Source organism: Bubalus kerabau, chromosome 4 (assembly GCF_029407905.1).
Source record: "Bubalus kerabau isolate K-KA32 ecotype Philippines breed swamp buffalo chromosome 4, PCC_UOA_SB_1v2, whole genome shotgun sequence".
NCBI classification, from domain to species: Eukaryota; Metazoa; Chordata; class Mammalia; order Artiodactyla; family Bovidae; genus Bubalus; species Bubalus kerabau.
The window spans coordinates 17445569-17469254 of NC_073627.1; the positions used below are offsets into that span (position 1 = coordinate 17445569).

At 38.6% G+C, this 23686-nt stretch overlaps 1 protein-coding gene and 1 long non-coding RNA gene across 2 annotated transcripts in view; both read right to left on the minus strand.

The window, feature by feature from the left end:
- LOC129650792 (uncharacterized) overlaps positions 1 to 18776 on the minus strand; it is a 91079-nt gene extending 72303 nt beyond the window's left edge. The window contains exons 1-3 of the mRNA XM_055579598.1: positions 18673 to 18776; positions 17967 to 18020; positions 5996 to 6100 (exon numbers count right to left, since the gene is read on the minus strand). Coding sequence (XP_055435573.1) covers positions 5996 to 6100; positions 17967 to 17991 — 130 coding nt within the window. The 5' untranslated portion in view covers positions 17992 to 18020; positions 18673 to 18776. The remainder of the gene's footprint in view (positions 1 to 5995; positions 6101 to 17966; positions 18021 to 18672) is intronic.
- A 734-nt stretch (positions 18777 to 19510) lies between these two features.
- LOC129651167 (uncharacterized) lies at positions 19511 to 20828 on the minus strand. The gene is made up of 3 exons (XR_008714054.1): positions 20728 to 20828; positions 20112 to 20165; positions 19511 to 19569 (listed from the first exon to the last, which is right to left on the minus strand). It is a non-coding gene; the product is annotated as an uncharacterized LOC129651167 (long non-coding RNA).
- Positions 20829 to 23686: the final 2858 nt, after the last annotated feature.

Below are 23686 nucleotides of genomic sequence, written 5' to 3' on the forward strand. Positions count from 1 at the left end.
AAACATGTATAATATCATATAAGAAATGAATCACCAGTCCAGGTTTGATGCAGGATACAAGAAGCTTGGGGCTGGTGCACTGGGATGACCCAGAGGGATGGTATGGGGAGGGAGGTGGGAGGGGGATTCAGGATGGGGAACACGTGTACACCTGTGGTGGATGCATGTTGCTGTATGGCAAAACCAATACAATATTGTAAAGTAAAAAAAATAAAAATAAAACTTTTGAGTTAAAAAAAAAATAAATAAAGTAAGGCATTCAAGTCCCATAATCTATTAATAGTATACTGTCTGTTTCTCTTTTCAGATGTCTTGGTATTTGGTTAATATATTTCAGTGCTCTGATGCTGGATGTATACATATTTCTGATTGTTATATCTTCTTAATGAATTTACCTCAATTATGCATCATGACTTCCTTCGTCTCTTGTTATCAGTTTTGGCTTAAAGTTTATTTTGTTTGATACAAGTATGACTACCTCCACTTTCTTTTGGTTTCTATCTGCATGGAATCTTTTTTTACATTTCTTTACTTTGAGTCTATGTGTGTCCTTAAAGCTGAAGTGAGTCTCTTGTAGGCAGCAAATAGTTGGATCTTGTTTTTAATCCATTCAGCTACACTTTGTCTCTTCATGGTGAATTCAATCCATTTGCATTTAGAGTAATTGCTGATATGTAAGGATTTACTAATGCCATCTTATTCATTTGTTTTCTGGGTATTTTGCAGTCCATTTTTTCCCCCCTCTGTTTCTGCCTACCTTTTAAAATAGGTTATTTTCTGTAGTGATATGCTTTGTTTCTCCTTTGACTGTCTTTCATGGGTCTACTCTAGGTTTTTGCTTTGTGGTTACCATGAGACTTCCATAAAACATCTTAGAGATAACAGTTCATTTTGGACTCTCAGCAACTTACCTCTGATTGCCTGCAAAGACTGCAATCTTTTACATTTCATTCTCTCTTTTACATGATTAATGTCATAATCTACCTCCTTTAAAATATGTATATTTGTTAACAATTTATAGTAGCTATAGTTATTTTGGGGGGGCTTCCCTGATGGCTCAGATGGTAAAGAATCTGCCTGCAATGTGGAAGACCCGGATTCTATCCCTGGGTTGGGAGGACCCCCTAGGGGAGGGTATGGCAACCCACTCCAGTATTCTTGCCTGGAGAATCCCCATGGACAGAGGAGCCTGGTGGGCTACAGTCCACGGGGTTGCAAAGAGTCGGACACAACTGAGCAACTAAGCATAAGCACAGCATAGTTATTGTTTACTATGCTTTCTTTTAACTTTTTACTATAGTTCAGTGCTTAACACACCATGCTATTTTGAAGAACTGGTTTTCTAAGTCTGACTGTATATTTTTCACCTTAGTGTGTTGTGTACATTTGTGTGTTTTCATGTCACTGAGTAGTATGTTTTCATTTCAGCTTCAAGAACTCCTGTTAGCATTCCTTGCAAGGCAGGTTTAGTGGTGATGGACTCTCTCAGCTTTAGTTTGTCTGGGAAAGCCTTTATTCCTCCTTTGTATGTGAAGGATAACTTAACCAGATAAAGTATCCTTGGCTGAAAATTTTTCTCTTTCAACACTTTGCATATGTCATTCTATGCTCTCTTGGCTGTAGTTTCTGCTGTGAAATCCACTGATAGCCTAATTGGAGGGCGGTGGTCCTTTTCAGTTTTTTCCTGCTGCCTTTAAAATTTCTTCTTTATCATTAAAAAAACAGATATAATTGACAGAAATTTATATTAGTTTTATGTGTACAACCTAATTTGATATTTGTATATACAGCTGACCATTGAACAACATGGGTTTGAACTGCACATGTGTGCAAGCTCAGCTGCTCAGTCGTGTCTGACTCTTTGCGACCCTATGGACTGTAGCCTGTCAGGCTCCTCTGTCCATGGAATTTTCCAGGCAAGAATACCAGAATGGGTTGCCATTTCCTTCTCCAGGGGATCTTCCCCACTCAAGGACTGAACCCACGTTTCTTACGTCTCCTGCATAGGCAGGTGGATTCTTCACCACTGAGCTATCTGAGAAGCACCTGAACTGCACAGATGCACTTAAATGTGGATTTATTTCTTCTTTATTTTTTAAATTGTGAAAGTATGATAACACGTTTATAGGAGACTTGAAAAATATAGAAGAAAGCTACATATAGTCCCACTATATATTACAATTATTTTTTAAGTAGATAAATTAGGATTTTTAGTCAGAGTTTCAATATCAAACTCTCAAAAATTAATAGAATGAATAGACAGAAAAATAGAATACAGTAGACCTAAAAAACACTATGAGACAGTTCAACATAATTAAGATTTACACAATTTTCACACAATAGCAGGATATGAATTCTATTCAAGTTCCCATAGGCTATAAAACCAGGATACACTGGAACATATTCAGGGACATAAAACTAGGTGCAAAAATTTCATGGTCTAAAGGTACTGAAATCATTCAGAGTCTGTTCACTGTGGAATTGTTAGAAATCAATATCAAAAGATACTGCATGTGGATTTTTTTCAATAGTAAATATTACAGAACTACATGATCCATGGTTGATTGAGTCCTCTGCATGGGGGGCTAATCATAAATTATACACAGATTTTCAACCGCATGGAGAGTTGGTGCCCATAATGTTCATATTGTTCAAGAGTAAACTCTGTTGTGAAAAGATCATCACAATAAGTCTAGTTAATATCATTATTTCTGACAGTTTCAATATGTGGCTTGGAGAAAGTCTCTCTGAAGTGAGATGATAGGGTGATCTATTAGCTTTGTGGCCTTGTATGTCCAAGTCTTTCTCCAGGTTTAGGAAGGTTCTCAGCTATTATTTCTTTAAAGAAATTTTAAAGAAAATTTTAATTTCTTTAAAAAAGAAATCTCTTTTTTTTCCTCTTTATGGAATCCTGATTATTCTAATATTTGTCTTTTGATGGAATTCCATAGCTCACATAGGCTTTCTTTGCTCTTTTAAAGTCTTTGTTCTGTCTTCTCTTCTGTGTTATTTCAAAATTCCTGTCCTCCAAGTCATTTTTTCCTTTTCTCCATCTGGTCTGCCATGCAACTGATGCTCTCTACTACTTTCTTCATCTCATTCACAGAATTCTTCAGCTCCAGAATTTGGTTCTTTTTTATAATTACTTCTTGGTAAAGAGCTTATTTTGTTCATATATTTGATTGCTGATGTCACTGAATTTTCTTTCTGAGTATTTTTGTATGAATCTCTTCAAAATAACTATTTTGAATTCTTTAATCAATTAGATTGCAATATTCATGGTTTTGAGCTTGGCTGCTTGAGAATTACCATTTTTCTTTGTAAAGCTATATTCTCTTGATTTTTCATTATCCTTTTAGTTACGTGTTGTCGCCTTTGCATTTGAAGTAGAAGATATCGCCTTAACTTTTCTTGTTACCTTCAGATGGGGTATTATGTTCTATGGTGCTACTATTTGAATTTTTCCATTGTTTTTGTGAAGGTATGCAGGCTTCCCTCTTGTGGCCAAATTTTGGCAAGAATACACAGAAGAACTATACAAAAAAGATCTTCACGACCAAGATAATCACGATGGTGTGATCACTCACCTAGAGCCAGACATCCTGGAATGTGAAGTCAAGTGGGCCTTAGAAAGCATCACTACAAACAAAGCTAGTGGAGGTGATGGAATTCCAGTGGAGCTATTCCAAATCCTGAAAGATGATGCTGTGAAAGCGCTGCACTCAATATGCCAGCAAATTTGGAAAACTCAGCAGTGGCCACAGGACTGGAAAAGGTCAGTTTTCATTCCAATCCCAAAGAAAGGCAATGCCAAAGAATGCTCAAACTACTGCACAATTGCACTCATCTCACACGCTAGTAAAGTAATGCTCAAAATTCTCCAAGCCAGGCTTCAACAGTACATGAACCATGAACTTCCAGATGTTCAAGCTGGTTTTAGAAAAGGCAGAGGAACCAGAGATCAACTTGCCAACATCCACTGGATCATGGAAAAAGCAAGAGAGTTCCAGAAAAACATCTATTTCTGCTTTATTGACTATGCCAAAGCCTGTGACTGTGTGGATCACAATAAACTGTGGAAAATTCTGAAAGAGATGGGCATACCAGACCACCTGACCTGCCTCTTGAGAAACCTGTAGGCAGGTCAGGAAGCAACTGTTAGAACTGGACATGGAACAACAGACGGGTTCCAAATAGGAAAAAGGAGTATGTCAAGGCTGTATATTGTCACCCTGCTTATTTAAGTTATATGCAAAGTACATCATGAGAAACACTGGGCTGGAGGAAGCACAAGCTGGAATCAAGATTGCTGGGAGAAATATTAATAACCTCAGATATGCAGATGACACCACCCTTATGGCAGAAAGTGAAGAAGAACTAAAGAGCCTCTTGATGAAAGTGAAAGAGGAGAGTGAAAATGTTGGCTTAAAGCTCAATATTCAGAAAACTAAGATCATGGCATCTGGTCCCATCACTTCATGGGAAATAGATGGGGAAACAGTGGAAACAGTGGCTGACTTTATTTTTCTGGGCTCCAAGATTGCTGCAGATGGTGATTGCAGCCATGAAATTAAAAGATGCTTGCTCCTTGGAAGGAAAGTTATGACTAACCTAGATAACATATTGAAAAGCAGAGATATTACTTTGCCAAGAAAGGTTCATCTAGTCAAGGCTATGGTTTTTCCAGTGGTCATGTATGGATGTGAGAGTTGGACTGTGAAGAAAGCTGAGCACCAAACAATTGATGCTTTTGAACTGTGGTGTTGGAGAAGACTCTTGAGAGTCCCTTGGACTGCAAGGAGATCCAACCAGTCCATCCTAAAGGAGATCAGTCCTGGGTGTTCATTGGAAGGACTGATGCTGAAGCTGAAACTCCAATACTTTGGCCACCTCATGCGAAGAGTTGACTCATTGGAAAAGACCCTGATGCTGGGAAGGATTGGGGGCAGGAGGAGAAGGGGATGACAGAGGATGAGATGGCTGGATGGCATCACCGACTTGATGGACATGAGTTTGAATGAACTCTGGGAGTTGGTAATGGACAGGAAGGCCTGGCGTGCTGCGATTCATGGGGTTGCAGAGTCGGACATGATTGACGACTGAACTGAACTGAACTCAAAATTCACCAGGCCGGCGACTGTAAATCTTTTGTTTCCCAGGAGGTGGCGCTACAGCTCCTGTGGTTTTTCCCTTGCTCACAAACAGTGGTTCCTGGTCCAACTGGGGACCACCTTCCTTCACTGCACTAGAAATCGGCAGCAGACTGCGTGGGGGCGGGGGGCTTTAGTACTTAGACCTTGGGGATGTCTGAGAATCCTGTAGAGAGATCCCTGGGTGTGGTACTCCCAGAGACTCATGGGTAGGCTTCTTCCTGAGCTCAAGTCTTTTAATTTTTTAACTCTTTTTTGCCTTTTCTCCAATATCCTCCCCCAGAGTCACAGAGCTCCTTCTTAGTTCTAGTGGGTCTATTGGGGAATAGTGGATTTCTCTGGTGGTCCTGCCTTGCTGGAGTAGCCAGGTACCACACAAAACTTTTTGTTGTTGTTGTTGTTCTATCCAGCGATGTGCTGGGGCTTCCCTTCTGGAAAGCTAGACTTCAGCAAGTACGTTCCTGTATGTGTGCCTGCATGGCTCACCAGTCACCCGATTTTTGCCCAATTTTGACAGTGGTGAGAGGGGTCTAGGCAGTTTTGCTGTTTCTGTTGGTTCTACGGCCCAGACAGAGGTTGTCCCGTGGGCAAGACTCTTCCAGGGTCCTTGGGAGTAATGTGCTAGGTGCCAAAATGCCCACAAAGGCACTTTGGTTCATGCGTGGATGTCTAATTCATTGATTTAAAAGGGGAGATAAAAAGGAGGAATGATTTACATGCCATACCGCTGATGTCACCTCTTAACTTTTAATATGATGTTAAACAATTATACTTCTAGAATTTAATGCACATAATGCATAACTCTACGATTCTCCAAAATTCACTGCAACGTCTGAAATGCTTACCATCCAATGGCAGTGTGTCCAATAGCTCCTCACTTTCACTCTTTGTTAATTCAATACCTATATTTTCCAGATAAAGTTGTGTGTCCTTGGCATTAATCTTATTACCTTTAAAAAGATGGGAGACATGATAAGTGAACATTTTCATATATAACAATTCTAAATTAAAAAATTATAATAAAACAACAGTATCTTAACTTGCTACAGATGTAACTGCAGAGGAGAAAGGATACAATGAAGCTTTTGTAACTGCAGAGCATCACAAGAAGGAATTAAAGTAGATGTTTCCTTTAAGCCTTGCCAAAAGAATGCTTCAATTAGTGCTCTTAAAACAATGAGGACAAGCCAGCCAGCTTATAATAAAATAGACTTCTTTTTAAAAAATGATACTTCTAAAACTGTAGATAATAAAAAAATATATATACTTAAAACAAACATCAGTATATTGGTATATTAAAAACAAACATCAGTATATTGGTAAAATGAGATGTGTGTAATTTCAGAATATTCAGTTCAGTTCAGTTCAGTTGCTCAGTCGTGTCTGACTCTTTGAGACCCCATGAACTGCAGCACACCAGGCCTCCCTGTCCATCCCAGCTCCCGGAGTCCACCCAAACCCATATCCATTGTGTTGGTGATGCCATCCGACCATCTCATCCTCTGTCATCCCCTTCTGCTCCTGCCCTCAATCTTTCCCAGCATCAGGGTCTTTTCCAAGTCAGCTCTTCACATCAGGTGGCCAAAGTATTGGAGTTTCAGCTTCAACATCAGTCCTTCCAATGAACACCCAGGACTGATCTCCTTTAGGATGGACTGGCTGGATCTCCTTGCAGTCCAAGGGACTCTCAAGAGTCTTCTCCAACTCATAGTTCAAAAATTCTTCTGTGCTCAGCTTTCTTTATAATCTAACTCTCACATCCATACATGACCACTGGAAAAACCATAGCTTTGACTAGATGGACCTTTGTTGGCAGAGTAATGTCTCTGCTTTTTAATATGCTGTCTAGGTTGGTCATAACTTTCCTTCCAAGGAATAAGCGTCTTTTAATTTCATGGCTGCAATCACCATCTGTAGTGATTTTGGAGCCCAGAAAAATAAAGTCAGCCACTGTTTCCACTGTTTCCCCCATCACATTCCCTCGATGGATGTGAGTCTGGGTGAGTCTGAAGTGATGGGACCGCTGGATCATGGAAAAGGCAAGAGAGTTCCAGAAAAACATCTATTTCTGCTTTATTGACTATGCCAAAGCCTTTGACTGTGTGGATCACAACAAACTGTGGAAAATTCTGAAAGAGGGGAGGAGGCAAGATGGCGGAGGAGTAGGATGGGGAGAACACTTTCTCCCCCACAAATTCATCAAAAGAGCATTTAAACGTCGAGTAAATTCCACAAAACAACTTCTGAATGCCGGCAGAGGACATCAGGCACCCAGAAAAGCAACCCAACTCTTCGAAAGGAGGTAGGAAAAAATATAAAAGACAAAAAAACAGACAAAAGAGGGAGGGACGGAGTTCCGTCCCGAGAAGGGAGTCTTAAAAAGAGAGAAGTTTCCAAACACCAGGAAACCTTCTCACTGCCGAATCTGTGCCCAGCTTTGGAAGCACAGAGGGCAACATAAAAGGGAGAAAAAAAATAAATAAACAATTAAAAATCACAGATTGTGAGCCCTACGGTAACTACCCCAGCGGAGAAGCAGCGCAGACGCCTGCACATGGCATTAGCAAGCGGGGGCTGGGCAGGGAAGCGCGGCGCGGGCTGTGTCCCTTAGAGTAAGATTCGGGCCGAATGTCCTGAGCGCTCTCTGAGCGAAATAATTTGGGCTAGCAAACCAGACTGTGGGATATCTACCACGCGAAAAGCCAGCCCTAACCTAAGATACCGCCAGGCCCGCGCACAGAACAAAGGACTGAACAGAGATAGCCGGCTGCAGACCTTCCCCCTCCGGTGACAGGCAGCCAGAGCCGGAAGGGGGCAATCGCAGCCCCAGAGAGACACTATCTATAAAACTGTAAGCAGGCTTCTTTGCTAACTAAAACTTCTTGGGGGTCTGGACAGTCAACATCTGCCTGAGAAGGTGCGCTGGTTTTACACCCAGATAAACGAGTGGCGGGGAGGCGATAAGTCGCAGCATTGGCACCCGCCAAACACCTCATCACCTGAGCTGCTTGGATCTGGGAAGAGCACAAAATGCAGGCCCAACCGAGTCTGCGCCTCTGAGGACTACCCGAGTGCCTGAACCTGAGCAGCTAGGACCTGGGAGCTCAGCCCAGGGCCGGCCTCTGATTCTTCCCGGCGGAACAACCTAGAGCCCGAGCAGTGTGGGCAGGGAGGCTACACGCGCCGTGAGCGGGGCGGACCCAGTGTGGCTGAGGCACTGCGAGCGCACGCCAGTGTTATCTGTTTGTGAAAGGTTGTTGTTGAATCACGCGAATACACCAGGATTCTTGGCTCCCGGAGGAGAAGAATTCAATCCGGGGCCAGAGACAAGGCTTGATCGCTCAGAGCTTTTGTGTAATAAAGTTTTATTAAAGTATAAAGGAGATAGAGAAAGCTTCTGACATAGGCATCAGAAGGGGGCAGAAAGAGTACCCCCTTGCTAGTCTTCAGCTGGATGTTATATAGTCACTAGCAGTCTGTTAATGAAAGAAAGGAATGTCTTAAAATTTAGAATGGCACCAAATGGTTTATCTTGGGCCATAAAATAATTAACTTGAATCTTAAAGAAGGACAGACCACCATACAAATAGTTTCATTTACATAGATTAGGGGAACAATATCTGAGTATAACATACTGGTTTGTCAAGTAGGTTTTGGGCCAAGAGGCGGAACCGACTTGGAGACAGAGTTTGGGGTAAAGGCGTAGTACATTAGCATAGCTTAAGACAAACATTTCCATAAGAAAAAGGCATTGGTTATCTCTAGTGTCATTATGGCAACACAGTATTTTAAGAGAAACCTCTCTTTAAATTTGTATAGAGAAGGAAAAAAATATTGTTAGTTTGTTTCCTCCTGCCGCTTAAGAGAGATAAAAATGTCTGACACTTGCAGGCTATTTCCTCCATTTGGAGACCCCTGGCCCTCCTGCCTGTTACCCTCTCATTTGCAGCATCCCTCCCTCCCTCCCCACAGCGCGGCTGAACAAGTGAGCCTAAAAAAAAAAAAAAAAAAAAAATAGTGTCCTCCACCGTCCCCTTTGTGTCAGGACGGGAACCAGACACTGAAGAGACCAGCAAACAGAAGAAGCTATAACAGAGGGAAACGCCTTGGAAGCTACAGGCCATAGATGAAAACCCTGTGGTTACTACGATAGATCTCGAGAAATATAAGAAATATAAGTCAGACCAAGGAACTAGCCAAAAATGAACTGAAGCCACAATACTCACAACAAAACCAGAGAAAGACCTAGATATATTTTTACTATTTTTACGATCAATCTTTCTTTCTTTTTTTTATTTTTTTTTAAATTTGAAGTCCTCTATTGTCGTTTAATTTTCACTTTTATAACTATTACTTTGCAAAAAAAAAAAAGACCCTATTTTTTTTTCTTCTTCAGCAAACTTCATATATATATTTTATAATTTTTTGACCGTGTTTTTTGTTTTTTGTTTTTCTTTTTCTTCTTTTCTTTAACATTGTATTTTTGAAATTCCAAACTCTACTCTAGATTTTTAATTTTAGCCTTTTGGTATACATTATCAATTTTGTACCTATAGTTTTTTTCATAATTTCTGTGACTTTTTTTTTCCCCTCTGTTTCTTTCTCTTCTTCTTTTGTAGAACATCGTATATCTGCAATTGCAAACTCTACTCAAGATTTTTAATTTATGCTTTTTGGTATTTGATATCAATTTTGTACCTGTATTTTCTTTATAATTTTTGCGACATTGTTTTTGTTGGTTTGTTTGTTTTCTCTCTTTATTTTTCTTCTTCTTTTTTTTAACATTGTATTTTTGAAATTCCAAACTCTACTCTAGATTCTTAACTTTTGCTTTTTGGTATTAGTTATCAATTTTGTACCTGTAGTTTCTTTATAATTTTCACGACCTTGTTTGTTTTTCTTTGTTCGTTTTTTCTCTCTTTCTTTTCCTTCTTCTTTTCTTTAACATTGTATTTTGAAATTCCAAACTCTACTCTAGATTTTTAATTTTAGCCTTTTGGTATATGTTATCAATTTTGTACCTATAGGTTTTTTTTTTATAATTTCTGTGACTTTTTTTCTTTTTTTTCCCTCTGTTTCTTTCTCTTCTTCTTTTATATAACATTGTATATCTGCAATTCCAAACTCTACTCAAGATTTTAAATTTATGCTTCTTGGTATTTGATATCAATTTTGTACCTGTATTTTCTTTATAATTTTTGCGACATTGTTTTTGTTGGTTTGTTTGTTTTCTCTCTTTATTTTTCTTCTTCTTTTTTTTTTTTTAACATTGTATTTGTGAAATTCCAAACTCTACTCTAGATTTTTAATTTTTGCTTTTTGGTATTAGTTATCAATTTTGTACCTGTAGTTTCTTTATAATTTTCGTGACCTTGTTTGTTTTTCTTTGTTCGTTTTTTCTCTCTTTCTTTTCCTTCTTCTTTTCATTAACATCGCATTTTTGAAATTCCAAACACTACTCTAGATTTTTAATTTTTGCTTTTATGTATTTGTTACCAATTTTGTACCTTTAAGAACCCAATCTTCAGGACCCATTTTTCACTAGGGAACGAGATTACTGGCTTGACTGCTCTCTCTCCCTTTGGACTCTCCGTTTTCTCCACCAGGTTGCCTGTATCTCCTCCCTAACCCCTCTCTACTCTACCCAACTCTGTGAATTTCTGTGTGTTCCAGATGGTGGAGAACACTTAGGGAACTGATTACTGGCTGGATCTGTCTCCCTCCTTTTCATTTCCCCCTTTTATCCTTCTGGCCACCTCTGTCTCCTGCCTCCTTCTTCTCTTCTCTGTATAACTCCGTGAACATCTCTGAGTGGTCCAGTTGTGGAGTGCACATAAGGAAGTGACTACTGGCTAGCCCACTCTCTCCACTATCGATTCCACCTCATCTCATTTGGGTCACCTCTAACTCCCTCCTCCCTCTTCTCTTCTCCATGTAACGCTGTGAACCTCTCTGAGTGACCCTCACAGTAGAGAAACTTTTCATCTTTAACGTAGATGTTTTATCAATGGTGCTGTATAGAAGGAGAAGTTTTGAAACTACTGTAAAAATAAGACCGATAACTGAAAGTAGGAGGCTTAAGTCCAAACCCTGACTCCAGGGAACTCCTGACTCCAAGGAACATTAATTGACAGGAGCTCATCAAACGCCTCCATACCGACACTGAAACCAAGCACCACACAAGGGCCAACAAGTTCCAGGGCAAGACATACCAAGCAAACTCTCCAGCAACAAAGGAACACAGCCCTGAGCGTCAAGATACAGGCTGCCCAAAGTCACCCCAAAACCATAGACATCTCATAACTCATTACTGGACATTTCATTACACTCCAGAGAGAAGAAATACAGCTCCATCCACCAGAACATCGACACAAGCTTCCCTAACCAGGAAACCTTGACAAGCCACCTGTACAAACCCACACACAGCGAGGAAACGCCACAATAAAGAGAACTCCACAAACTGCCAGAATACAGAAAGGACACCCCAAACTCAGCAATTTAAACAAGATGAAGAGACAGAGGAATAGCCCGCAGATAAAGGAACAGGATAAATGCCCACCAAACCAAACAAAAGAGGAAGAGATAGGGAATCTACCTGATAAAGAATTCCAAATAATGATAGTGAAATTGATCCAAAATCTTGAAATTAAAATGGAATCACAGATAAATAGCCTGGAGGCAAGGATTGAGAAGATGCAAGAAAGGTCTAACAAGGACTTAGAAGAAATAAAAAAGAGTCAATATATAATGAATAATGCAATAAGTGAAATTAAAACACTCTGGAGGCAACAAATAGTAGAATAACAGAGGCAGAAGATAGGATTAGTGAATTAGAAGATAGAATGGTAGAAATAAATGAATCAGAGAGGATAAAAGAAAAACGAATTAAAAGAAATGAGGACAATCTCAGAGACCTCCAGGACAATATTAAACGCTACAACATTCGAATCATAGGGGTCCCAGAAGAAGAAGACAAAAAGAAAGACCATGAGAAAATACTTGAGGAGATAATAGTTGAAAACTTCCCTAAAATGGGGAAGGAAATAATCACCCAAGTCCAAGAAACCCAGAGAGTCCCAAACAGGATAAACCCAAGGCGAAACACCCCAAGACACATATTAATCAAATTAACAAAGATCAAACACAAAGAACAAATATTAAAAGCAGCAAGGGAAAAACAACAAATAACACACAAGGGAATACCCATAAGGATAACAGCTGATCTTTCAATAGAAACTCTTCAAGCCAGGAGGGAATGGCAAGACATACTTAAAATGATGAAAGAAAATAACCTACAGCCCAGACTATTGTACCCAGCAAGGATCTCATTCAAGTATGAAGGAGAAATCAAAAGCTTTTCAGACAAGCAAAAGCTTAGAGAATTCTGCACCACCAAACCAGCTCTCCAACAAATACTAAAGGATATTCTCTAGACAGGAAACACAAAAACGGTGTATAAATTTGAACCCAAAACAATAAAGTAAATGGCAACGGGATCATACTTATCAGTAATTACCTTAAACATAAATGGGTTGAATGCCCCAACCAAAAGACAAAGACTGGCTGAATGGATACAAAAACAAGACCCCTACATATGTTGTCTACAAGAGACCCACCTCAAAACAGGGGACACATACAGACTGAAAGTGAAGGGCTGGAAAAAGATTTTCCATGCAAATAGGGACCAAAAGAAAGCAGGAGTAGCAATACTCATATCAGATAAAATAGACTTTAAAACAAAGACTGTGAAAAGAGACAAAGATGGTCACTACATAATGATCAAAGGATCAATCCAAGAAGAAGATATAACAATTATAAATATATAGGCACCCAACACGGGAGCACCACAGTATGTAAGACAAATGCTAACAAGTATGAAAGGAGAAATTAACAATAACACAATAATAGTGGGAGACTTTAATACCCCACTCACACCTATGGATAGATCAACAAAACAGAAAATTAACAAGGAAACACAAACTTTAAATGATACAATAGACCAGTTAGACCTAATTGATATCTATAGGACATTTCATCCCAAAACAATGAATTTCACCTTCTTCTCAAGCGCACATGGAACCTTCTCCAGGATAGATCACATCCTGGGCCATAAAGCTAGCCTTGGTAAATTCAAGAAAATAGAAATCATTCCAAGCATCTTTTCTGACCACAATGCAGTAAGATTACATCTCAATTACAAGAGAAAAACTATTAAAAATTCCAACATATGGAGGCTGAACAACACGCTGCTGAATAACCAACAAATCACAGAAGAAATCAAAAAAGAAATCAAAATTTGCATAGAAACGAATGAAAATGAAAACACAACAACCCCAAACCTGTGGGACACGGTAAAAGCAGTCCTAAGGGGAAAGTTCATAGCAATACAGGCACACCTCAAGAAACAAGAAAAAAGTCAAATAAATAACCTAACTCTACACCTAAAGCAACTAGAAAAGGAAGAAATGAAGAACCCCAGGGTTAGTAGAAGGAAAGAAATCTTAAAACTTAGAGCAGAAATAAATGCAAAAGAAACAAAAGAGATCATAGCAAAAATATACAAAACCAAAAGCTGGTTTTTTGAAAGGATAAATAAAATTGACAAACCATTAGCCAGACTCATCAAGAAACAAAGGGAGAAAAATCAAATCAATAAAATTAGAAATGAAAATGGAGAGATCACAACAGACAACACAGAAATACAAAGGATCATAAGAGAGTACTATCAACAATTATATGCCAATAAAATGAACAACGTGGAAGAAATGGACAAATTCTTAGAAAAGTACAACTTTCCAAAACTCGATCAGGAAGAAATAGAATATCTTAACAGACCCATCACAAGCACGGAAATTGAAACTGTAATCAAAAATCTTCCAGCAAACAAAAGCCCAGGTCCAGACGGCTTCACAGCTGAATTCTACCAAAAATTTAGAGAAGAGCTAACACCTATCCTGCTCAAACTCTTCCAGAAAATTGCAGAGGATGGTAAACTTCCAAACTCATTCTATGAGGCCACCATCACCCTAATACCAAAACCTGACAAAGATCCCACAAAAAAAGAAAACTACAGGCCAATATCACTGATGAACATAGATGCAAAAATCCTTAACAAAATTCTAGCAATCAGAATCCAACAACACATTAAAAAGATCATACACCATGACCAAGTGGGCTTTATCCCAGGGATGCAAGGATTCTTCAATATCCGCAAATCAATCAATGTAATACACCACATTAACAAATTGAAAAATAAAAACCATATGATTATCTCAATAGATGCAGAGAAAGCCTTTGACAAAATTCAACATCCATTTATGATCAAAACTCTCCAGAAAGCAGGAATAGAAGGAACATACCTCAACATAATCAAAGCTATATATGACAAACCCACAGCAAACATTATCCTCAATGGTGAAAAATTGAAAGCGTTTCCTCTAAAGTCAGGAACAAGACAAGGGTGCCCACTTTCACCATTACTATTCAACATAGTTTTGGAAGTTTTGGCCACAGCAATCAGAGCAGAAAAAGAAATCAAAGGAATCCAAACTGGAAAAGAAGAAGTAAAGCTCTCACTGTTTGCAGAGGACATGATCCTCTACATAGAAAACCCTAAAGACTCCACCAGAAAATTACTAGAACTAATCAATGACTATAGTAAAGTTGCAGGATATAAAATCAACACACAGAAATCCCTTGCATTCCTATACGCTAATAATGAGAAAACAGAAAGAGAAATTAAGGAAACAATTCCATTCACCATTGCAACAGAAAGAATAAAATACTTAGGAATATATCTACCTAAAGAAACTAAAGACCTATATATAGAAAACTATAAAACACTGGTGAAAGAAATCAAAGAGGACACTAACAGATGGAGAAATGTACCATGTTCATGGATTGGAAGAATCAATGTAGTGAAAATGAGTATACTACCCAAAGCAATCTATAGATTCAATGCAATCCCTATCAAGCTACCAACAGCATTCTTCACAGAGCTAGGACAAATAATTTCACAATTTGTATGGAAATACAAAAAACCTCGAATAGCCAAAGCGATCTTGAGAAAGAAGAATGGAACTGGAGGAATCAACCTACCTGACTTCAGGCTCTACTACAAAGCCACAGTTATCAAGACAGTATGGTACTGGCACAAAGACAGAAATATAGATCAATGCAACAAAATAGAAAGCCCAGAGATAAATCCACGCACATATGGACACCTTATCTTTGACAAAGGAGGCAAGAATATACAATGGATTAAAGACAATCTCTTTAACAAGTGGTGCTGGGAAAACTGGTCAACCACTTGTAAAAGAATGAAACTAGAACACTTTCTAACACCATACACAAAAATAAACTCAAAATGGATTAAAGATCTAAACGTAAGACCAGAAACTATAAAACTCCTAGAGGAGAACATAGGCAAAACACTCTCTGACATACATCACAGCAGGATCCTCTATGATCCACCTCCCAGAATATTGGAAATAAAAGCAAAAATAAACAAATGGGACCTAATTAACCTTAAAAGCTTCTGCACATCAAAGGAAACTATTAGCAAGGTGAAAAGACAGCCTTCAGAATGGGAGAAGATAATAGCAAATGAAGCAACTGACAAACAACTAATCTCGAGAATATACAAGCAACTCCTACAGCTCAACTCCAGAAAAATAAATGACCCAATCAAAAAATGGGCCAAAGAACTAAATAGACATTTCTCCAAAGAAGACATACAGATGGCTCACAAACACATGAAAAGATGCTCAACATCACTCATTATCAGAGAAATGCAAATCAAAACCACTATGAGGTACCATTTCACACCAGTCAGAATGGCTGCGACCCAAAAGTCTACAAGTAATAAATGCTGGAGAGGGTGTGGAGAAAAGGGAACCCTCTTACACTGTTGGTGGGAATGCAAACTAGTACAGCCACTATGGAGAACAGTGTGGAGATTCCTTAAAAAACTGGAAATAGAACTGCCTTATGATCCAGCAATCCCACTGCTGGGCATACACACTGAGGAAACCAGAAGGGAAAGAGACACGTGTACCCCAATGTTCATCGCAGCACTGTTTATAATAGCCAGGACATGGAAGCAACCTAGATGTCCATCAGCAGATGAATGGATAAGAAAGCTGTAGTACATATACAGAATGGAGTATTACTCAGCCATTAAAAAGAATACATTTGAATCCGTTCTAATGAGGTGGATGAAACTGGAGCCTATTATACAGAGTGAAGTAAGCCAGAAAGAAAAACACCAATACAGTATACTATCGCATATATATGGAATTTAGAAAGATGGTAACAATAACCCTGTGTATGAGACAGCAAAAGAGACACTGATGTATAGAACAGTCTTATGGACTCTGTGAGAGAGGGAGAGGGTGGGAAGATTGGGGAGAATGGCATTGAAACATGTAAAATATCATGTATGAAACGAGTTGCCAGTCCAGGTTCGATGCACGATACTGGATGCTTGGGGCTGGTGCACTGGGACGACCCAGAGGGATGGAATGGGGAGGGAGGAGGGAGGAGGGTTCAGGATGGGGAACACATGTATACCTGTGGCGGATTCATTTTGATATTTGGCAAAACTAATACAATTATGTAAAGTTTAAAAATAAAATAAAATTAAAAAAAAAAAAGAAAATTCTGAAAGAGATGGAAATACCAGACCACCTGACCTGCCTCTTGAGAAATTTGTATGCAGGTCAGGAAGCAACAGTTAGAACTGGACATGGAACAACAGACTGGTTCCAAATAGGAAAAGGAGTACATCAAGGCTGTATATTGTCACCCTGCTTATTTAACTTATATGCAGAGTACATCATGAGAAACGCTGGGCTGGAAGAAGCACAAGCTGGAATCAAGATTGCTGGGAGAAATATCAATAACCTCAGATATGCAGATGACCCCACCCTTATGGCAGAAAGTGAAGAGGAACTCAAAAGCCTCTTGATGAAAGTGAAAGTGGAGAGTGAAAAAGTTGGCTTAAAGCTCAACATTCAGAAAATGAAGATCATGGCATCCAGTCCCATCACTTCATGGGAAATAGATGGGGAAACAGTGGAAACAGTGTCAGACTTTATTTTTTTCGGCTCCAAAATCACTGCAGATGGTGACAGCAGCCATGAAATTAAAAGACACTTACTCCTTGGAAGAAAAGTTATGACCAACCTGGACAGCATATTCAAAAGCAGAGATATTACTTTGCCAACAAAGGTTCATCTAGTCAAGGCTATGGTTTTTCCTGTGGTCATGTATGGATGTGAGAGTTGGACTGTGAAGAAGGCTGAGTGCCGAAGAATTGATGGGTTTGAACTGTGGTGTTGGAGAAGACTCTTGAGAGTCCCTTGGACTGCAAGGAGATCCAACCAGTCCATTCTGAAGGAGATCAGCCCTGGGATTTCTTTGGGAGGAATGATGCTGAAGCTGAAACTCCAGTACTTTGGCCACCTCATGCAAAGAGCTGACTCATTGGAAAAGACTCTGATGCTGGGAGGGATTGGGGGCAGGAGGAGAAGAGGACAACAGAGGATGAGATGGCTGGATGGCATCACTGACTCGATGGATGTGAGTCTGGGTGAACTCCAGGAGTTGGTGATGGACAGGGAGGCCTGGCGTGCTGGGATTTATGGGCCTGCAGAGTCAGACATGACTGAGCGACTGAACTGAACTGATGGGACCGGATGCCATGATCTTAGTTTTCTGAATGTTCAGAATATTGGAATATATATTTAAAATATGATATGTCCTTATGGCAAAATATCTTGATTTTATATCTTGTCATCATCACTTCTCACTCACCAGAAAATAAACTTGCTGTGTTCATCAGGGAGTTCAGAGGAACTTTTCCATTATCTGAAATACAAAGGATAATCAGATACAGATAAAATATTTATTGCTATTAGGATTAGGATCACTTTTTCCATCAAATTTTCTAAGTTGTCATTATTTACATAGGGAAACTTTTGTTGATTTTTATATCCAACTATCTTATAGAATTCTAAAGAAGGTGTTTTAACATGCTAAATCAGATCTTTAATGCTTTTCCTAAATGGTCTTTTTAATCTAAAAGATATCTCTCTGCTGCCATATTATTGGTCTCAAATCAGATATCACTGACTATTTCAACCTGATACTCATATTTGCTAAATGGAAATATGATCATCTCTCTTTGTATATTACCTGTCAAACAATTCCAAATTCTGTTTACCTTCTTACTTTGTCAATCTCCGACCCTTCTCAACATCTATTTCAGTAGCTTCTGCTATTTTTCCTGAAGTGTTTCTTTGTTTTTCCTAGTTGAATCTTAATCTACCAATGCCCTTATTGGATCTCTGACAATACTGAGAATAATAATCAGAAGCCATATTTATCCCCCTTGAAAATCATAACTCTATAAGAATTTCTTACTTTCTAAATGAAATTGAACAAGTATACTCTGGGATGCTACAATAAGACTTCAAAGGCTCTTCTGAAAGGAGTCACAAGTGGTAAATTAAATACTCACTGTCAATTTCCAAATAGTTACATAGATCATTTAATTCTTTATTTTCAAGTTCATAGTTCAGGTTTGTCAAAGTGGTTCCTAGTTTATTTTCTAAAACATGTCCTCCTTGATTAAGAGATGAAATGAGAAACGATTAAAATCATGCCTAAAATAAAAATGATTAAGTGTTATGCACCAAACCCTAATGGGAGAGAGAAAAGCAAAGTTGCAATGCAAATGTTCAAGGAAAATAGAAAACCAAGGTAGCAGAGGATAGGGTGGGGACTGAGAAGACAAACATCTCCTTTACATGTTATGAGGCACTCTGCTAAAATTTGTCATAGACATCTAAAGCAAATGAATGAGGCTTATTAGTCATCATTCATTTATTATCAATAATAGAGAAACATGTCTGAAATGCTAGCCACAATTCTGGCTACTGAGTTTGAAACTTGTCATTATAATAGTAAATTATCTCCCAGGAAATAACCTAGTAGTTATCTAAACTTGAACTGTAAGTCATAAAGGGGAATAAAAAAGATTAATAACCTAACTGTTCAATATAATAGCGCAGTTAAGGAAGTGAAAGTGAAGTTGCTCAGTCATGTCCGACTCTTTGCGATCTCATGAACTGTAGCCTACCAGGCTCCTCTGTTCATGGTGCTTTCCAGGCAAAAGTTCTGGAGTGCTTTGCCATTTCCTTCTCTAGGGAATCTTCCCATCCTGTCGTGTCCGACTCTTTGCGATCTCATGAACTGTAGCCTACCAGGCTCCTCTGTCCATGGGGTTTTCCAGGCAAGAGTTCTGGAGTGCTTTGCCATTTCCTTCTCCAGGGGATCTTCCCATCCCAGGGATCGAACCCAGGTCTCACGCATTGTAGGCAGACGCTTTACCATCTGAGCCACCAGGGAAGATTCCCTGTAAAGGGAGCGGTTAAGAATGTAGGTTCAAATCATGATCCTCCCAAGTTCAAATGGAGTGACCTTAGGCAAGTGAGTTAGCATCTCTTATCTGTAAAATGGTACCTGACTTAGGAAAAGTATCTAGTGTGTGTGCTCAGTCACTCATTTGATCTGACTCTTTGCAACCCCATGGACTGTAGCCCTCCAGGCTCCTCTGTCCATGGGATTCTCCAGGCAAGAATACCGGAATGGGTTGCCATTTCCACCTGCAGGGATCTTCCCAACCTAGGGATTGAATCTGCATTTCCTGCATCTCTTTACCACTGAGCTGGTGGATTCTTTACCACTGAGCTACCTGGGAAGCCCAAAAGAAGCTAACTTACAGATTTCTGTGACGTTTAAATGAGTTAGTAGATGTAAAGTATTTAGAACAGTGCTTGGCACTACACTCAAGAGAAATTAGCTATTACTACCATTAAGTAATTAAAAGGATTTCCAAAAGGAAATACAAAGGTCAAAAACTTCATTTTCACTTGACTTATTATTCTTAACACTCACCTTGGAAAGTCTTTAAACCCTGTAGCAACCGTTTTTGATAGTACTTTCTGTCATCTACAAGAGAAGTCATTATTGTTAACAGAAATGTGATACAGCAACTCATAAGAAGAGAATAGATTATTTTATAAAGACAATAATGTTACATGATTTGCCTTTTAGATTTATCTAATTTCTCATCCACACATCATTATCTTCCTTGGTTTTAAGAATAAAGTTAAGGGATAGAGAAAGTTCTAAACTTTCTTTACTAGGCTGAAACTTTCAGTCTCTCTGATTTGACCCTTTTTAACATGACTTCCTCTTTTTCCTCCTTATTTTTCTATTAGACATTTCAAGATTAAAATGCTAAATTAAATTTAAAAAAATCAATTTAAAAATCTTTATTCATTTATGATGTTCTTAAGCTCAATCCCAATGGAGTAAGCTCTATCTCTGACAATAGCCTCCATGAAGGCAAGAACTTCTGTGTTTAATCCGATAACCTAAGAAGTGCTCATTAAACATGTTGAATATAAATATACACTGAATAAATGTTTAATGATTCCTACCTACCCCAACAATAAATACACTCACACTAAGCTCCTCTGAGGACAAAAACAGTATCATAAATACTCACAAGTAAGTGGTAGAGTTTTAAGCAGCTTCCAGCGTTCCTTAGGTGTGAGTTCTATCCCTATGTTTTTCAAAACACCATCTACTTTATCAGCATTAATCTTGGCTCCTTGGAAAAGACGAGAATAATGACTGATGAAAAACTTAAGCATGATGAATGAGTCTAAATTATGAACATCATCTGAGTTTAATTGTAGGATTAAGAACAGGGTTGGCCAATGCTAAGTCAAGACTAAGGAAATATCAGATAGAACTCAATCTTAATTCTAGAGAGAAAAAATTTTTGAATATGCTAATAAAAATGGGATAAATCAACACTCTGAAATGGTAGCTGTATAGAGGCTTAAAACAACTAATATAAATGGCTATAGAAATAATTCTGTAATGACAGTGTTCATATTACTTTTAATTTGCCCATGTGATAAAAAAAAAAGTTAAAGTGTTAGCTGCTTAGTCATGTCCAATTATTTGCAACCGCAGGGACTGTAGCCCACCAGACCCTTCTGTTCATGGAATTCTCTAGGCAAGAATACTAGAGTGGTAACCATTCCCTTCTCCAGGGGATTTTCCTGACCCAGGAATTGAACTTGGGTCTCCTGCATTGTAGGCAAATTCTTGACTGTCTGAGTCACCAGGGAAGTTCCTGTGTAATATTATTTATAAAAAGATTTATGCCAATGTTTTTTTCTGCCACTTATTGTGGTAACATAGATTTTTGGCTGTTTAAACGATGGAAAAGTGATATGCATTATTGAAAATATTCAGAGAGTACAAGATATTTTACCAAGACATGATAAATAATAGTTGTGCTAAAAAGTATACACCCCAAACTAATGTGGATCACAAAATGAAAGATACCATTAATATACTAAAAGAACTAACAATGTCAGTATGATGGGAATAAAATATTTAAAAGCAAAACAGAAAAGCATCAGCATTTTGTTAAAATTATTTTTCTGTATAAACTTTCACTCACCTTTGAATGACTCAAAATTTTCCATGAGAGTATTTGGTTTAACCTTTTCATCTATAGGATAAAGTACAAGTAAGACACAGATTTTTCATTAGACCCAGAAAGTGTTACAAAGACCTTATATTGTGGAACAAAACACTGAAATTCAGAAGTTTACCCTGAGTTGTTCTATAAATAAACCCCAGCTGGGCATGGAATTTAAGAATTAAGTTCTATAAATGATAAATATATAGAATAGAAGACAAAATTATAGTATAAAATATTAAATTCTATACACAATGGTGATAGGAAGTTTTAAAAACATTGCTTGACTTACTCTCCACTTGGCCTATTCTACTTTAGAATCTAGGAGTACTATGATGCTTGACCACCTTACTGTTAATATTACAGGATTCATACACAATAAAAACTGCAATACCAATGTATTCACCTGCCTAAAATATTGTAGCTGGCTACTTCTACATGCAACCCTTACACAGCACTTTCTTCATGTTTCCAACTCCACACCCACCAAAACTTCCAATCGTTGCTGACTCCTTCATCTAATTTGTATACTTCTGTAGTTGTTCAGTCGTTCAGTCATGTTCGACTCTTTGTGATTCCATGGAATGCATGCCAGGCTTCACTGTCCTTCACCATCTCCCGGAGTTTGCTCAAACTTATGTTCATCGAGTTGGTGATGCCATCCAACCATCTCATCCTCTGTGGTCCCCTTCTCCTGCCTTCAGTCTTTCCTAGCATAAGGGTCTTTTTTAATGAATCAGCTCTTTGCATCAAGTGGTCAAAGTATTGGAGCTCCAGCTTCAGCATCAGTCCTTCCAATGGATATTCAGGACTGATTTCCTTTAGGATTGGCTGATTTGATCTCCTTGCAGTCCAAGGGACTCTCAAGAGTCTTCTCCAACACCACAGTTCAAAAGCATCAATTCTTCAGCGTTCAGTTTTCTTTCTTTTTTTTTTTAAATTTCTATGATTTTATTTATTTTTAAATTTAAATTTATTTATTTTATTGTGGTCCAACTCGCACATCCATACATGACTACTGGGAAAACCGTAGCTTTGACTCTATGGACTTTTGTTGGCAAAGTCTCTCTGCTTTTTAATATGCTGTCTAGGTTTGTCATAGCTTTTCTTCCAAGGAGCAAGAGTCTTTTAATTTCATGGCTTCAGTCACCATCTGCAGTGATTTTGGAGCCAAAATAAACATCATAAAGTCTATCACAGTTTCCGTTTTTCTCCCCATCTATTTGCCATGAAGTGATGGGACCAGATGCCATGATCTTAGTTTTCTCAATGCTGAGTTTTAGCTAGCTTTTTCATTCTCCTCTTTCACTTACCAAGAGGTTCTTTTGTTCCCCTTTGCTTTCTACCGTAAGGGTAGTGTCATCTACAGATCTGAGGTTATTGATATTTCTCCTGGCAATTTTGATTCCAGCTTGTGCTTCCTCCAGCCTGGCATTTCTCATGATGTACTTTGCATGTAAGTTAAATAAGCAGGGTGACAATATGCAGCTTTGACCTATTACTTTCCCAATTTTGAAGCAGTCTGTCATTCCATAGTTGGTTCTAACTGTTGCTTCTTGATCTGCACACAGGTTTCTCAGGAGGCAGGTGAAGTGGTCTGGTATTCCTATCTCTAAGAATTTTCCACAGTTTGTTGTGATCCACACAGTCAAAGGCTTTAGTGTAGTCAATGAAATAGAAAGTGAAAAGTGAAAGTGTCAGTGCCTCAGTCGTGTCTGACTCTTTGCTACCTCATGGGATTTTCCAGACAAGAATACTGGAATGGGTTGCTGTTTAATTCTCCAGAGGATCTTCCCAACCCAGGGATCAAACCTAGGTCTCCCACATTGCAGGCAGATTCTTTACTGTCTGAGCCACCAGGGAAGCCCTAATGAAGCAGAAGTAGATGATTTTCTGGAATTCTCTTGCAACTTTATGGTGATTTAAGAGACTTTTACTTTTTTTTTTTCCCTGACAGGTTTTTAAA